Source organism: Grus americana, chromosome Z (assembly GCF_028858705.1).
Source record: "Grus americana isolate bGruAme1 chromosome Z, bGruAme1.mat, whole genome shotgun sequence".
In the NCBI taxonomy this organism is placed as follows: domain Eukaryota; kingdom Metazoa; phylum Chordata; class Aves; order Gruiformes; family Gruidae; genus Grus; species Grus americana.
Window position 1 is genome coordinate 36,428,406 of NC_072891.1, and position 17,171 is coordinate 36,445,576.

The 17,171-nt window shown below is 38.1% G+C and overlaps 1 protein-coding gene across 5 annotated transcripts in view; it reads left to right on the plus strand.

Annotated features, from left to right (window-relative positions):
- Window positions 1–17,171, plus strand: part of CCDC171 (coiled-coil domain containing 171) — a 153,850-nt gene that overhangs the window by 87,846 nt on the left and 48,833 nt on the right. For 4 of the 5 annotated variants that reach the window (XM_054809711.1, XM_054809710.1, XM_054809712.1 and 1 more), the window contains 2 exons: window positions 6,847–6,992; window positions 9,102–9,156. In XM_054809711.1, coding sequence (XP_054665686.1) covers window positions 6,847–6,992; window positions 9,102–9,156 — 201 coding nt within the window. Of the gene's footprint in view, window positions 1–5,464; window positions 5,504–6,846; window positions 6,993–9,101; window positions 9,157–17,171 lie in introns of those variants that run through there. The other variant, XM_054809715.1, reaches the window with a different exon arrangement.

Consider the following 17,171-nt stretch of genomic DNA (forward strand, 5'->3'; position numbering starts at 1 on the left):
GAGAGGAATTTACTTTTCTAGGGAGAAAAAAGAAACATCAGTCGTGAGGTAGCATGTCAGAGGTGAATGAGGAGTGAATTATCATGTACTCATGCCACCACACATGTGATTCCAACAATTTATTCTCACTTAACATCAAAGGTTTTTTAATACACTTAAAAATCACAGTGATAAAGCCTGAGTTTTTCTGAAATTGTCTTTCTTCTATTAAGGTGATATAATCCTTCTCTGCAGCTTTCCAGTAATGCTAACATAATTCACTTAGCTCAGAAGATGATAAAAATTTGTAGATTATTATGTGCATAAATTTTATTATGCACTTAAACATTTTCCAAAACATTGTTTAAAAGTAGGTCTTAATTATTATCTCTGATTGGATTAGTGTATGTCTGGAAGGCCGAGTGCATCTTGGTATTCAAAAGGGTGTCCCTCAACTTTTTCAACTTCTGTTTCTCTTCAAATGCAGCAGTGTACCTAGCTAACACATTTGAACACCAGTGCTTTTGTTTGCTAATACTAACAGTCCATGATGATCTAGCCTGTGTGTGGGCAGTTTATATTTTGTAATTGCTTCATGTAAAAACTTCCAAATTTTTGTTTAGTTTTACTTTGAAGCTGAGTGATATGTGAACATAGGATGTCTCTTCTAGAAGAAGTGTTATTATGTGGAATTATTCAGAAATAGCTACTGCTCTTTTAATTCACAATAACTTAAATGCATACACAGCTCAGTGACTTCATAAAACATTTTTAGTCATCCTTTGCTAAACATTTTGAGCTAATGCAATTAAAAAATGCATTCCTTTTTTGTTGATCAGAATAGATTTTCTTTTGAGAAATAAGTCTACATTGTAGCACAGAGATATTAAACCTAGCTTTAAATCTTTGAGTCATTGTAATCCTGCCTGAACCACTGCAGGTAAAATGCTTGTGGTACCTAAACTTGCTTGGATATCTGAGAGCTATGCTTCAGTCAATAAATGGACTGTTGTCTAGACAGACATAGGTAATGCCATTCACTTTCACAAAATGAATGCCTACAGTTTCAAATTACTTTTGTAAGAATCTCTTGCAAGATGAAAATATATGCATTTCCCCTCTACTCCATTGTGTGACTCTCAAATTTTTATTGAAATATTTCTTAATACTTAGGTTGTAGATCTTGTAGAGTAACTGTATATCACAGCTGCTTTTTAAGCTACCTGTATCATTGTTCAACTTGCTGTCTAGGTGATTGCTTGACTTTTTTATGATCCTGATTTGGCTAAAGCTTTCTGTATTAGCATAGTTTGTGCTCCAGTATTGTGAGGGTTTCTTATATAAAACAATCACAAGCAATTGTATTTGACATTGTGTAAGACATGTGAAAATATGTCTGCAAGTATCCCTTTATTCACTAGTATTTTGTTGGTTATTTTTTAAAATCGTTGTGCTGGTTGGAATTACTGTTTTGCTTAGTAGACCCACTGGTTCTCTGTGACCTCATTACACGGGGCACTTTCAAAGACGTGTAAGAGCCATTTTGCACCTTGTTAGATACACTGTGATCTGTAAGCTGTGTTTAGCTGCTTCCATGATGCATCACATACTTCAGAGAGGAGTCATCAGGTATGTCCTTTCTCAGAATGCCAGCATATGAGAAGATTACTGTTGTCAGGAAGAGGGTCCAGTAGCAAAGAAGTTAAAAAATTCACTGGTTTCCTGCAAAGTAGATGCATCTCATTCGAATGTCCTTTTGAGTACTCATAGTTCTTTTCCTAGAGAAGTTTAAAGGGCGTATGAAAGCATTTGTTATTGAAGGGATATCATGGGTGGTCAGCCTCAGGTTAGCTCTGCTTTGGAAGAGCAGAACAGCCACTTGGAGTTCATTTCAAACTGTTAAAGACACTACTGCAGCCACTATGACACACAGTGAATCCAGATATAGTATGCTGATATTGCAGTTAGGCTTCCAGTCAAGAAGTGTAAATCCACCTTATTTGTTGGCATATGTAATGTATGTCTAAATGTATGTCTCAGACATTCTTTTTTTTTTTGTTTTCCATGTATCTATAAGAAGTCTCAGTTATGAATTTTTTTTTTGCCACAGAACTTTTTTCTCTGAGATTTTTAATCTCCTATTTTGATAGAAGTTTCGAGTTGTTCTGGGTAAGTAAGAATTCTTTTCAGAAAAACATCCTGTGGAAATTCAGCTGTAGAGTTTGAGCAAATGTAATTTGGTTTGCACTGCAGTCATGCACACTAAAAATACAGTTGACATTAAATATTAATGTAACTTCTTGTACCTTTTGGATTTGGACCTTTTGAAGGTCCTCTCTAGGTTATCTATAGGATGTATTTTGAGGGGCATTCAGAGACCATCCTGAAGATTATATTTGCCAAGAGGGATAATGGGAGGTGTGTCTCAACTGGTGGACAAATGGATGCCGGCTAAACTTTGTATTCTTTTTTTTCATTGTGGAATTTTATTATTTTTGTGTGTAGGACAGTTTTCAGGATGTTAAAAATTAATATTTTGCATCTAAATGGAAACTATACATATAAAACTTCATCCTGAAGACAAAATCTTTAATTTCACAATGAGTTCATAATGAACATACTGCAGTATATTTGCATATCGTGTAGTGCTGTGTTCTGTCTGTGTAGTTTAAATCTAATTTAGTAAGCAGTTTGATCTAGCTTTAGTTGATCTTGGAAAATATGCTCTCAGTATAAATGTGTCACACATGCTTTGCATTAATTTAAACTGTATGACTGTCATAATTCGTCTAGAATGATTGTCCATCTGTTATCTTTTGAATAGAGTGCTTCTTTTTGTATAAAGAATGACAGTCTTAAACTTTGATTTATTTTTGTAACTGGTTTTGAAGAGAGAGATTCCTAACTGCGAAGCGTAAGCTTGCTAAAATTATTTGTGGAACGACCCAGCCAAGAGACGTCCAATGAGATTTTTTTAGTGCTATCAGGTAGTTGCTGTTGTCTCCAACAAATGTCTTTTTTTGCTCAGTTTATGGGCGGGGGAAGCCTAAATCTAAAATGTCTCTAAAGGTAACTTCTAAGAATTCTGATGAAAACTCAACTGATCTATGAGATCTTGGTGGACTGTAGAGGAAGGAGTGCAGTGATGTCTGAATTAGCACCTGAATGTCTAAACATCTGAACTAAACAGATAACTGGGATTTTACTGAATGTCAATAAATTGGAGTTTGGCTTCTGAGTTGGTTCAGAATCACTTGTGCTTGAAAATGAAAGCTCAGCATCTTCACAGAACTATGTGCAGACATAGTAGGTTTTAAAACCTTCATTCTTCTTATCATATTTAGCCTCAACTTTCTACAATTGTAATTGTCCACAGAAAACATTTCAAGATAAATGCATTATCAGGTTTTGAAATTTTCTTATTTTTGTAAATACTAAGACCTAGGGGGGCAAAATAAGGGCTATATTGTGGATTAAGTGAAATATCTCAAGGCTGTGCTTTTCTGATAACTGAACCTGAAGTGACCTTTCTCAGACACAATTACAGAGCTGTATGTTTTTCCTTTAATTTCATCAGGGGTTTAATTAGTATACAAATAAAACTTCCCTTATCTTCCTTTCTACCTAATTGGCTTGTCTTCGCTTATATATGAAGAATGTGAAAATGGGCTGTAATTAGGGTGACCGCGTTAACCTTTTTTTCTCAAATGTACTGTTGCCTAAAGGCCTCTAGGCCTAAAAACAGTGCTTTGGATTATTGCTTTGCAATCACTATGGCTCTCCCATAGGTTTTCTCATGAGCAGAAGGGCTTTGGGTGCTGCAGGTTCCCACTGCTTAACGGGATCTTCATTCTTCTCCCCACTAAATGTTTATTGATTATCTCACTGCTCCACACTCAGCCTCCAACAACTTAATATCAGGTGACAGTCAGGAGAGTTCTCCAAGTAATTAGAGTGGAGCATTGAGGGAACAATTAGGAGCAGAGTTATTAAACTTGATTTATCCTATTCTCTCCTGAACACTTTCTTGGATATCAGAACATCACACTTTCACAATCTACCCTGGCTGAGAAATTAGTGGCTAACCTGCTGCTTATCATTGTTGCCTTGCTGCCTTGAGGCACACCCTCTTGGTTTCAGTCACTCAGCTGGAAATATTAGAGTCTATAAAGTTTATCAAGGGTTTTAATTAGATCAATCTGAAGAAGGAAAAAAAGAGAGGCATAGCAGCCATTACTTTAGAATACTCCACACTGTATGTGAGCAATTTCCAAGGCTTGACTTCAACCCACAGTAGCAAGAAGTTTCAAGTGAATGCTGAAACTGCTTTGAGAGAGCTAAAATCAGTTTACATTTTGCTTAGATATTGCAATATTATTGATAGGTAAAGTCTGAATCCTTTGGAGATTTCTGTAAATAGTGGTGAGTTTTGAATATAATAAAGCATCTGTTCAGTGAGATATTTGATTTAATAATTTCTATTTTGCTTTATCACTAGCTAGTGTGGATTGCTGGCCGTGCTTCTCAAAGAGTTAGGCTTCATGCTTTCATCCCTGTTATTGCCTCATTAAAAGGCCTGCACTTGCAATTGGTAAGCAAGATTAGTTAGCAGCTCCCAGAAGATTTTGACACCTAGTGGGTCTCTTCACCTTTTGTAGTCAGTGTTGAAAGCTTTATGTGGGAGCAGACAACTCTTCAGCCCCTGTAGAAGGATAGCTGTCTAATAAAAAGTAAATATACTTAATGTTCCTATTATCCTATCTTCACTTACTTAGACCACTAGAATCTTGGAGCCAGACTCTGTTCCAGCAGCCTCTAAATCAGAAGTCGCTTGCATCAAAATATTAGCAGAATTATCTATTCTTTATCAGCCAGAGCTCAGTCCTGTGACTGCATCTTAAAAAAAGATTTTTCAGTCAGATGGGAAGGTCAGGTGGACAAAGCATTGACACCAGAGACATTGTTCTCTGTTCAATAAATTTTGTTTGTCAAAAGATGGGAATATGAGCTGGGGGGGACGGGACTTGACTTGGTTTTCAGAGCTGTTTTTTGATTGCTGACTTAGCCTAAAACAAACAAACAGTGAACACAGTAAATGGAAGAAGATAAAGTTCTTTTTAAAGATGACTCCTTTTATTCTTGCTAATCCATATCTGTTTTCTTGGAAATAACTTTTCTGAAAATCTGACAATTCACAAATTCAGCTGTTCAGACAGGGCTTTGATAGCTGCTGGTAGCATTAGAGTAGAATTTTTGAAAGCAACACTTCTGGTTTTTTGATATCTTTATGCTAATAATGCAGTGGAAGAATGAGAACTGTGTGTTTATGTGTTCTTAGGTGAAAAATAACATTCTTCATTGAAAATAATGACATAAGAGGCAGAATAGAGTTATTCAACCTGCAGTAATTTGAGCAAGACTAATATTAACATTTCTGGGGTTTAGAGTTTCTTAAATAAACTCTTAATTGTTTTTTTTCTTACAGCAGTGATTAATCTCAGCCTGGATTTTGTAAATTGCTGAACTGAGAGTTCAGGTAGTGGTGCTGTACCTTCCAAATACACTGTTGAAATAACTGGTTGCTTTTTTGTCTTGAAAAAATATTTGAAGAAAACTTACACTAATCCACAGATTTTAGTCTATTTTACAGGATTAACATTTTTATGCTGTACTTTGTTATTTTACAGAAATTTTCTCTTGCATAGTGTTTTTTGAAGTGCCTTTGACCCTTGGCTAGGTCTGAAGATTTTTCAGATTTGTTGAGTTTTCAGTGCCCCCCAAATTTTTATCAGTCTGTTGTATATACTGTTGTTAATCATGTCCACAGCATAATACATATTCTCCATGATCCACAGTCCAAGTCAAGTACTCCTGAGTACAAATTATGCAGAGCATTCTTAGAACTTAAGCAGAAAACATATCCATAAATTTTGAAATCAAAATACAGGAGCTCAGTCTTGCAACTGTGCAGCTTTCTCTATCCTTCTCTATTGGTTTAGAGTCTGTCAGGGAATTTACATTTTGTAAAAGGATGTTTATAGCCACCTATTATAATTTCTTTCTAAAAAGGCAATTAACACCTGTAAGTAAAATAAAACATTTAGAAAACTATGAAATCATATTATTAATACTCCAGTCTATGAAAGTATTGATTTATCGCAGCAGAAAGGAGTGGCAACTAGCCAGGTTGTGTATTAATTAGTTCTGTGTGCTATTTGTCATTCTATCGGATTAATCTGAATTGATTTAAAGTATGTTGTGTTAATTCTAAGATGGAGAGAAACATTAAAAAAATACACATGCTGTTTTGCATATTGGAAAACTAATGTTAAAATAGTGAAAGCACCTTAAAATATTTATTCTTAGCAGCAATTGCAGCAAAACTGTACTTAATGCACTAGCAGAGCATATTTGATTCTTATTTTTTTAATCCTGAAATTTCTGAATAGTGCAGAATATTTAAATAAATGCTACTTTATTTGCTTTCTTTCTTTGTGAATTCTTTTCTTTAATGTTAATTGTAAATTAAGTTTTGAGACTATTCTGTTCTTTTTAGTGCTGTACCCTTGATTATTTCCATGCTGTTTAGATCCGGTATTTGTAAATACACCTGTAGCATAGTATGTGTGCCTATTGGATCAACAAATCACTATTTTATAAAACATATTTGTACATAGGCAATTTACTAAAAACTGGAGGGTTCTGAGTTAGTAATGTTTTTGCTAGAGAATTCGTAAAACCTTAGTATGTAATGGTCCAAATGTACTTCACAGTCAGTTTGTTTTCCGCTTTATTTAATAGCCTATGGCATAAATTGAAGTTAATTATTTGGGCTGACAAGTAACTCTGCTTTCTGTCTGCTTGCAGAGACTCTCCGAGGCAAAGATGGAGCTGAAAAGAAAAGATCAATCTCTGCGTCAGCTCAATAGACTTCTTACCCAGCTGGAGCAGGACAAGCGTCGACTGAGAGAGAGCATCCATGATGCAGAGAGTGCCCTCTGCATGGCAGCGAAGTGAGCGCTGAGACCTTGGGGAGATCACTTAAAACGGACAAAAGATCAATTCTTACTTTCATGCACAGGGTTTTAGCCCTGGCTAATGTAATGCTAGAAAACAAAAGTACATCTGTCTCTCTTTGAAATTCAGTGATAGTCTTCTAAAAAGAAAACTGTTAGTTCAAGATACTAGATGGTATGTTTTCTGTAGTTATCCCATAATAATGCTCCAAAGTCTGGGTCCTGAAATAGCATGGGCATTTTTGTTTGCCAGTTATCTTACTGATTTGACAACATCTCTTCGGCAGATCCCTAATGGTTTGTTTATTTAAGAAATGATTGCTTGTTTTCTCTATTTCCACATCATCTTTTTATAGAGATAAAATTTATTTATAATAAATACAGAAATGTTGGCTAGGTTACAGGACTTAGCTGCCAAAGGGGCTGAAAACCATTTTGGACTTAGTCTTATCTGTGGAACAGGATAGATCTTTCAGCTGATTTCAGAGAGTTTTGGATTTAGACATAAACCCCGTGCCTTTTTGTACCATAACCTGGAGAGTGGAAGGAAATGTTCAGGGACTAATCTTGAAAAGATTGGTAGTCAAAAGGTGTTCCATTGACTTGAATGAGATTATTACTAACCTTTTACAGTCATATAGTCAGATAAGAAGATAAATCTTTGCAGACTCTGTTATCTGTTACTCTTATTGTAGTATCTACTTTGAATATTGTTGGTCCATGGCTAAGATTTTAAAAAAGTTTAATTTAAAATTAAAATTTCTCATTATACCAGGGATACATTTGACTTCTGAAGAACAATAGCTTAGAAGCTTTAAGGGTTTTATGCACAAGTGAAATAATGTAATTAATACAGTTATCAGTGAAATGTTTAACAAGCTAATTAAAATGACAAATGTTATTTAGTATGAGTGTATTAAAGCAGATGTGACCTGAAGAAGGATTTGTTCTGGAAAGCTTGCCCCTTTTCACCCTGCTCCAACCTATTTTACACACTCTAGTAAAGATCATTCCCTGTGGCCCTTTTTATATTCAGAAAAGATTATTTTAACGTGAAGTGGGTTTAAAATTGGTTTTATTTCTGTATATAGCAGTTGCATATTGACAAAGGAAAAACCTATACTGTTTCTTGTTTTACCAACTCTTCAAAAGAAATGTCTTTTTTTTTCATTTGGAACATATAAGCAAAGGGGTGAAATAGACTTTAGTTTTGTCCAGAAAATCTTATTTTAATACCTCTTCCATAACTTGAGTGATTGTAAGCAATGCATGGGTGTCTTCCAGTTTCTTTCCTAATCTTTTGTACAGGTTTAAAGAATAGCAAGATGGTTGGCTCATTCTGAGAATGGCTATCTTGACTTCCTTGCAGTGGTGATCAGCAATTCTGTTCCACTTTCCTGCGGAATAGGAAGTAGTATTAATAAAAGTGTCTGATAGTGGTGAACTTGACAGAAATTTAGTATCCTTTTGGTCATTTCTCTGCTAGATAGAAACTTTCTATCAAATCTTCACCCCAGCTGTTGTGTAAAAGATGTTGTAAAGTATGTTCCTCATGCCTGAATTACGTTTCTGGATAATAATCCTGAATAGTAATTCTATGATGCGATTCTGGTAGGGGTGCAATATATTAATTTTTTAAACTTTTTACCTAGGTGCTATCAACAAATACTACTAGACTTTTATTTTAAGATGTTATCTCAGATAGATAAACTGTAGTCAGAAGGCTTTGTGTTCAGAAAAATAAGAACCTGGGGACCACCTGTTAACCTGGGTCCAAAATTCCATCTAGAGATACTTTCCTTTTTATGATGAACACCTGAGAATACATGAGGAACAGACTGATTTCTGTCAGTAACTAACCTAGAAATTAATTAATTCTGTTTTGTAAGGATAGGATCCTTGACTGGACTTCCTTTGGAAAAGGACCAGTGGAATGTTCAGGTTTAGACAAGACAGGGAGATTTACATACATATAGGTACATAGTTGTTAGACTCATATAATTGATGAAAAAAATAAAATTTGTCAGGTTATAAAGTAGCAGAAAATTAATTTCTACATCAGTAGAATTTCATTTCTATTAACTACTTTTTTTTTTCTTGTAATAGAGACAAAGAATTGATTATTAGTCATATGAAATCTGTGGAAGCCACTCTTCATAAGGTAAGAATTTGAAATGTTCACTCTTTTTTTTTTTTTTCCAAACACATGAAGGGTTTACAACTGCTTATTCTCAGGGAAGGAAGAGAGTAGCAGTTGTTGTAAAGTGACTTCCTTTCCTTAGAGTTTAAGTTTCCACCTTCAACTTCTTTCATCTCTAAAAACTATTCATATTTTGTGAAATAAAATGCAATTTTGTAGTACACAGACTTCTTTTTTAATATAAAACTTACTACAAAATTCACCTTCCTTCCCTCAATCACTGAGCACTATTTCTCGTTACCAAGTGAAGACTATTGATCATCCGAACAACTTATAATTTCTGCTGAGTTACCTCTCTCTGCTGAGTAAGGTGGAGGTCATCTGGTGAGGTCACATATGTGGTGGCCATAAGACATTTGGCTTTGTGCATGCTACTTTAATCTTTGATACATGATAAATAACAAAAAGACAGTAAGTATTAACCTATAATCAAAAACTTTAATGATTTTTCTTTAAACCTTTTTTAAATTGAGTAATAATCTTAAGTTGTCTCTTTGACTTGTACTATTTAGCCCTGGTATGGTATTCTTTGAAGGTCCAACAAAGCTGTATATATTAATTATTTGGGAGAAAGGGCTGTTTTTAACTGTAGCTGTAGTGGCTGACTGTTTTATAACTGTTTTTAGTCCAGAGCAACACAGAGCAAAAGAAGTGTTTTTATTACCTTGGAGTGTTCATTTCCCTTATCACATCTTGAATTCCCAGCAACATGGGAATCTATTCCTTATTTTAGTTTCTGTGCCCACCAAAACTGCTGTTAATTTAATTTTCAGATACCTTTTTCAAGTTTCTCTTTCCTGTAATGTTCACAAAAGGTGACAGTACCTAAACTGCGTGTTTCAGCTGCAGCAAACTGTGCTGATAGGTAATGTCTTCCTTTGTGTCCCTATCTTCTTCATAGTGGCTTCTTTTACACTTGAGAAATCTATGTAATGCATCAAGTGCTGTGTTTTTACAGTAACACGTATATGTAATGTACTTAGCTTTGAGAATTTTTTGTTCTGGATTACAAGTTTACATTTTGATTTAGAAAGCAGTACTGTATATGCACAAGGATTGAAATGTTTGGGGGAAGGTCATAGGGAAGGTTGCACGCTTAGTACTGATTTTCCTGATGCAGTGAATGGATTGAGAAACTGCCATCTTTCTCTGAGAATTGTAGTTACAACATCTGCTTCTTAGTTCTTGATGTACATAGTTGTTAGCCCCAAATAGCTTATTATTGAGTAGCACAGTAATTTATCCTTTCTGGTTTGTCAACCTAAAGGATGAGGAAAAGATAAGAATTAGAAATGTCAGGATACTCCTTTCAGAAGGAACTAAAAAGAATTTATTGTAAATCCTTCATAATTTGACATATCATTTCTCCTAGAAGAACAGCGGGAAATTATTGATCTTTGGGAAATATCTGAAAAGTAAACCCTACATCATAATGGTAGCTAATTAACAGTAATGAATGTGGCTTATGTGTAAACTATCAAGTTTACACTGTTGTTCTTAAAGGTTTTCTCACACAATGAAAAACCAGAACATTGTGAAGTAGATGAAATACTAGTAAAGGAACCACAAGCCTGTCTTTTCCCCTCTAGAAATTCCGGGAACTGCTTTTGTTTTCAAAAAAAGGAATCAAAAGAAAATTGATAAAGTTCAGAATCATCTCGAGTTGAACAAGTATTACTATTAGCTGCAGATATGTTGATGGGAGTTTGAAATTGCACATTGTGGTATTTCTACATTGATATATTCATGAGCAAATATCCACAGAATTCCACTGCATCACTTGCAGGATCTGTGTTATCAATTCATAATGCTAAATTTTTGCTTATAGAGCTCAGAGGGATTTTACAGACATCTTTAGTAATCTTAGTTAGACTCAGGATAAGACAGTATACAGTCATATCCATTAAAGCAACCTCATTCTTTTCTATACTCTATCACTACAAGAATTCCAGAAGGCAGCAATGTAGGTACTAGATCATCTGCCTTTGGGTGTACCTGGGTGTAACAATCAGCAAACAAAGCAAGAAGCAGCAGAGCTGAGGGAGGCAATCTCTGTGCGTGCTTCTAATACAGCTCTAGACAAGGGATCATTTACAACACTTACTGCCCGCCCCCACTGTGACTGGATGGAAGGTCTAGTATCATAAATTCGGCTTTGTCAACAAGTGTTGGGCATGCTTGTGCCCAAAATGATTCTTAAGACCATTTCAGAGCCACCTTTTTAAATCATCATGAATATTTATGAAGCATAGATGTTGAAGAATTTGAGCATGTGCTCTGCTAATAGAGAAAATATTTTTAGCAGCTAGTTCCGTATCCTTCATAACCTGCAAGATGTTCTTGCAGAAGGTTATTTTTTTGTCTTATCCTGGGTCTTGTCATGTTAGCTATCTTCATCTGAGTGCTGAAGCTGGATTATTTGCACAGGAGCTCCTGTACCATGAAAATAACAGGTCTTTCTTGGTTTTATACCATCTAAGTACTGAAGACAGATATCAAAGTGCAAAGTGAATGTTTTACCAAATTAAAAAAAAAACAACACAAACATCACCACCAAGAGTAAACAAAGGACCTCAAGAAGATTTTGGTTTGGTTCAGTTTTGTTCTCATAATATTAAAGGTCACCAAAAGTTAATAGCTGATTTTTTTTATAATCTAGGTTTGGAAAACAGATGCAATTTTAAAAATTTTTCTTCCTTAGAATCTATTAAATAGCCTTAAACTGAAAAACTCAGCAAAGTAGAACACGTTTAAACATTGGCTACTCAGAGAACTTGTGTCCATGATTTGACCAATTCCTTTAAAGAAAAAAAAAGCCCAACGTAAGATGCAAAAAGGTAACACAAATAATTTTTATTGGAAGAGTTCTTAGAAGAAATTCCATCTACTTGAAGTTCAAACATAAAGAGTTTTCTTAAAAAGTCTTCTGATACAGAGAAAAAGCATTTAAGTGTTTTATTTTAAAACCCATCTGCAGTCTTTTTTTAATGTATGAAAGATAAATGATTTCTTGAAACACTTCCCTGTCAAAAGTATGTTGAGAAGTTCTGTTATATCCTTGTTATACTTGTTGACAAACTGTATTTCATTATTAATTTCTTCTGTACTTCTTAATATGATGTTTGCATAAACAGAGTGGGAGACATTAAATCTATTCATTTTATACAACTAGATTCTTTAACACGGGTACTTAATGATTTATTAGTTATGGTAATCCCATCAGTGTAAAAAATCATTTTACACTATCTCTGCTAAAATCTTCAGCCTTCCCTTTGTATTGCTATTCAATTTGAGTGCTTGTGGTGGGTTAGCCTTGGCCAGCAGCCAGCCGCCCACCCAGCCGCTCTCTCACTCACCCTCAACAGGACAGAGGGACAGAATAGAATGAGAAAGGTTGTTCATTGAGATATGGACAAGGAGATTGCATGACAGTTACTGTCACAGGTGAAACAGAATTGACTTGGGGAAAACTATTTTCATTTATTGCTTAAAATAGATTTGGATAGTGAGAAATAAAGACAAAGAAATAAGCATCCTCCTGTCTTTTAGGCTCAACTTCACTCTTGACGACTCTGTCCATACCCTGAGGTGCAGGGAGGATGAGGGGCAGGGGATTGCAGTTAGTCCATAGCAACTCTCTGCTGCTCCTTCCTCCTCATGCTGTTTCCCTGCTCCACTGTGGGCTCTCCACATGGGCTGCAGTCCTTCAAGAATACCTGCATGGGCTCTTCATGGACTTTAGCTCATTCAGGAACTATCCACCTGCTCCAGCATGGCGTCCTCCACGGGCTACAGTGTGGACATGTGCTCCAGCATGGTCCTCTCCATGGGCTGCAGGGAAAAACCTGCTCTGGTGCCTCAAGCACTTCCCCACCCCCCCGGCTTCTCTTCTGACTTTGGTGTTTGCAAGGCTGTTTTCACTCTTTTTCTTCCCTCCTCCTCTGCCTGTGTGGTGATTTTTGCCCTTTCTTAAATACGTTTTCTCACAGGGACCACCATCTTGGTTGAGGGGCTCAGCTGTGCACTGCGGTGTGTCTGTTGGAGCTAGCTGTGTCTGGCATGGGGCAGCCCTGGTCTTTCTTCACAGAGGCTCCCCTGCAGCCCCCCGCCATCGCCTGGGCAATGACACCTGGTACAGTGCTGTAACTGCCCTTTTCATCAGCCTCCTTAAATCCCTGTTCTCTAAACTTTGCCTGTGCAAAACACCACCATGGGAAGTCATCCCAGTGAGTCCGCCTGTACAGGGGCAGCAAATTCTTTGTTTCCCCTTGTACTCTTAGCTATTAAAGTCTTGACAAGCTTTATGGGCTGGCAGAGTTTTCGGCCTGTCTCAGCCTCGGTTGCTTAGGATTTGGCCAATAAAATACCATGTCTTCACAAGCTTAGACTGTTACCCACTACCCTGGGAAGCTGATGAGCTGTGATAATGAGTCAGTAAAAAAAACACGAAAAACCTCCCCTCAAAAGATCTTTTTCCCAATACTGGTTAGGAGCCCACTCAGACATTTTGGGACAGTGCAGGGATCAAAGCACCTACCCAGTGTTCTTTTCTTTCGGCACTTGGTCTGCAAAATTCTTCTTCTTCCACTTCTGTAATGCACTTAATTTCTGCTGATAGAAAGGTTCATATGCCTATGGGCAGAACAGCTTCCTCACAGACCCACCAGGGGTTGTGTCTTGAAATCCTTCACCATTGTGTTTCCTTGCCTCACTGCTGCTCCCCTTCCACCCCTGTTGTCTTCTCCAAAATGTCCCTAAAATGGCTATGCATGAGATTTGGGCCCCACAGTTCCATCAACTGGAAAAAGTCTGAACACTGTACAATGCATCCTGTTATATACTTGTAAAATACAAAGACAAAATTATCTTTCTTTATCCAGTTTAATGATGTTTTTAATACAGGACAGAGACAGTTGGAGATGGGGTAAGACCATTGAAGACTTTAGAATTAGTAATATCGTAGCATTATTTGCTATTGCTATTTCTGATGTGGTTTAAGTCCACATGCAAATGACTACATCAGTAAAAAGACTCAGTGTAAGTGGCATTAATTGTTAGTTTCAGCAAGAAGACCACAAGTTGATCAGGTCTTAAAAAAAACCAGAACAGTTACGAAGCTTAAGTTAGCCGCCCCAATCAGACTTCAATAGATGTGACCTGATAATATTAGGTGTACTGATCAGCCTCATTTCTCTAAGTTAACTGGGATCTGTACTCTACCATATTTAGTTTGGGATTTATAATCTATCATATTATTTACTTATCTCGATAATGATTTAAAAGCTCTTGTTTTAGAGATCTCAACTTGAAAATTTTCCTTGGCATAATGTCACTCCCAGAGCTGGTTCTTCTGTGTGTTTAGAAACAGTCACAGAGTGAATCATGGAATCAGAGAATGATTTGGGTTGGAAGGGACATTAAAGACCACCTAGTTCCAAGCCCCCTGCCATGGGCAGGGACACCCTCCACTAGACCAGGTTGCCCAGAGCCCCATCCAGCCTGGCCTTGAACACTTCCAGAGAGGGGGCATCCACAACTTCTCTGGGAAACCTGTTCCAGTGCCTCACCACCCTCATGCTGAAAATTTTCTTCCTAATATCTGATCTAAATCTACCCTCCTTGAGTTTAAGACCATTACCCCTTGTTCTATCACTGCATGCCCTTGTAAACAGTCCCTCTCCAACTTTCTTTTAGACCCCCTTTAGGTATTGGAAGGCTGCTATAAGATCTTCCCAGAGCCTTCTCTTCTCCAGGCTGAACAAGCCCAACTCTCTCAGCCTGTCTTCATAGGAGAGGTGCTCCAGCCCTCTGATCAGCTTTGTGGCCCTCCTCTGGACTTGCTCCAACAGCTCCATGTCTTTCTTATGTTGGGGGCCCCAGAGCTTAATGCAGTACTCTAGGTGGGATCGCATGAGAGTGGAGTGAAGAGGGAGAATCACCTACTATGACCTGCTGGTCACACTGTTTTTGACGCAGCCCAGAACACAATTGGCTTTCTGGGCTGCAAGCACGCATTGCTGGCCCATGTTGAGTTTTTCATCAATCAACACTCCCAATTCCTTCTCCTCAGGGCTGTTTTCAATCCATTCTCCACCCAGCCTGTAGCCGTGCTTGGTATTGTGCCGACCCACGTGCAGGACCTTGCACTTGGCCTTGTGGACCTTCATGAGGTTCGCACGGGCCCACCTCTCAAGCCTGTCAAGGTCCCTCTGGATGGCATCCCTTCCCTCCAGTGTGTCAACCGCACCACTCAGCTTGGTATTGTCAGCAAACTTGCTAAGGGTGCACTCAATCCCACTGTCCAACAAAGATGTTAAACAGTGCAGGTCCCAACAGCAGCCGCAGAGGAACACCACTCGTCACTGGTCTCCACTTGGACATCGAGTCATTCACCGCAACTCTTCGGGTGCAACCATCCAGCCAGTTCCTTATCCACTGAGTGGTCCATCTGTCAAATCCATGTCTCTCCAATTTAGAGAGAAGGATGTCATGTGGGACAGCGTCAAATGCTTTGCACTTGTCCAGGTAGATGACATCCATTGCTCTTCCCTTATCCACCAACACTGTAACCCCATCATAGAAGGCCACCAAATTTGTCAGGCATGATTTGCCCTTAGTGAAGCCATGCTGGCTGTCACCAATCACCTCCTTATTTTCCATCTGCCTGAGCATAGGATCCGCTCCATGATCTGGCTGGGCGCAGAGGTGAGACTGACTGGCCTGTAGTTCCCTGGGTCTTCCTTTTTTCCCTTCTTAAAAATGAGGGTTCTGCTTCCCTTTTTCCAGTCAGTGGGAGCTTTGCCGGACTGCCACGACTTCTCCAATATGATGGAGAGTGGCTTAGCAACTTCATCCGCCAGTTCCCTCAGGACCCACGGATGCATCTCATCAGGTCCCATGGGCTTGTGCACCTTCAGGTTCCTTAGATGGTCTCAAACCTGATCTTCTCCTACAGTGGGTGGTTCTGCCTTCTGCCAGTCCCTGCCTTTGCCTTCTGTGACCTGGGCAGTGTGGCTCGAGCACTTTCCAGTGAAGACTGAGGCAAAGAAGTCATTGAGTACCTCAACCTTCCCCATATCCTGCGTAACTAGGTCTCGTGTTTCCTTCCAGAGAGGGCCCACATTTTCCTTAGTCTTCCTTTTATCACTATGATGTACCTATAGAATCTTTTCTCGTTGCCCTTGATATCCCTGGCCAGATTTAACTCTCTCAGGGCTTTAGCTTTCCTAACCTGATCCCTGGCTGCTTGGACAGTTTCTCTGTATTCCTCCCAGGCTACATGACCTTGCTTCCACCCTGTGTAGGCTTCCTTTTTGTGTTAAGAGTTTGCCCAGGAGCTCCTTGTTCATCCATGGGGGCCTCTGGGTGGTTTTGCCTGACTTCCTCTTTGTTGGGATGCATTGCTCCTGAGCTTGGGGGGAGGTGATCCTTGACTACTAACCAGCTTGCTTGGGCCCCTCTTCCCTCCAGGGCTTTGTCCCATGGGAGTCTATGAAGTAGATCCGTGAAGAGGCCAAAATCTGCTCTCCTGAAGTTCAGGATAATGAGCTTGCTGTGTGTCCTTCTCACTCCCCTGAGGATGCAACACAAAGCCATTTTTGGTGGATTTTAAAAGAACATTAATTATTGCATAACAACATTTGGGTAAGGAGGCATGTATCTCATAAAACTGATGTTTTGGGTGTGCTTGGCTTTTTTTTTTCCTTCTTAAAGACTAGTCAAGATTCTGGAAATTAATTTTCAGAGTAGAATACCATCCTAGGCTTATGTATAAGTTTAATTCAATCTTTCTGATATTACTACACACACACTACATGCTCTGTTGAATAAGATGTTAATTTGATCCAGAGTTGTTTTTTGCAAACATTGACCACTGCACCTAAGCTTTGCTGTAGTTGCAGGATGTGCACTATGAATCCCCTATGAATGGATTTCAGTGACCTTGGGCTGAAAATGAACCTATGTCTGAAGAAAAT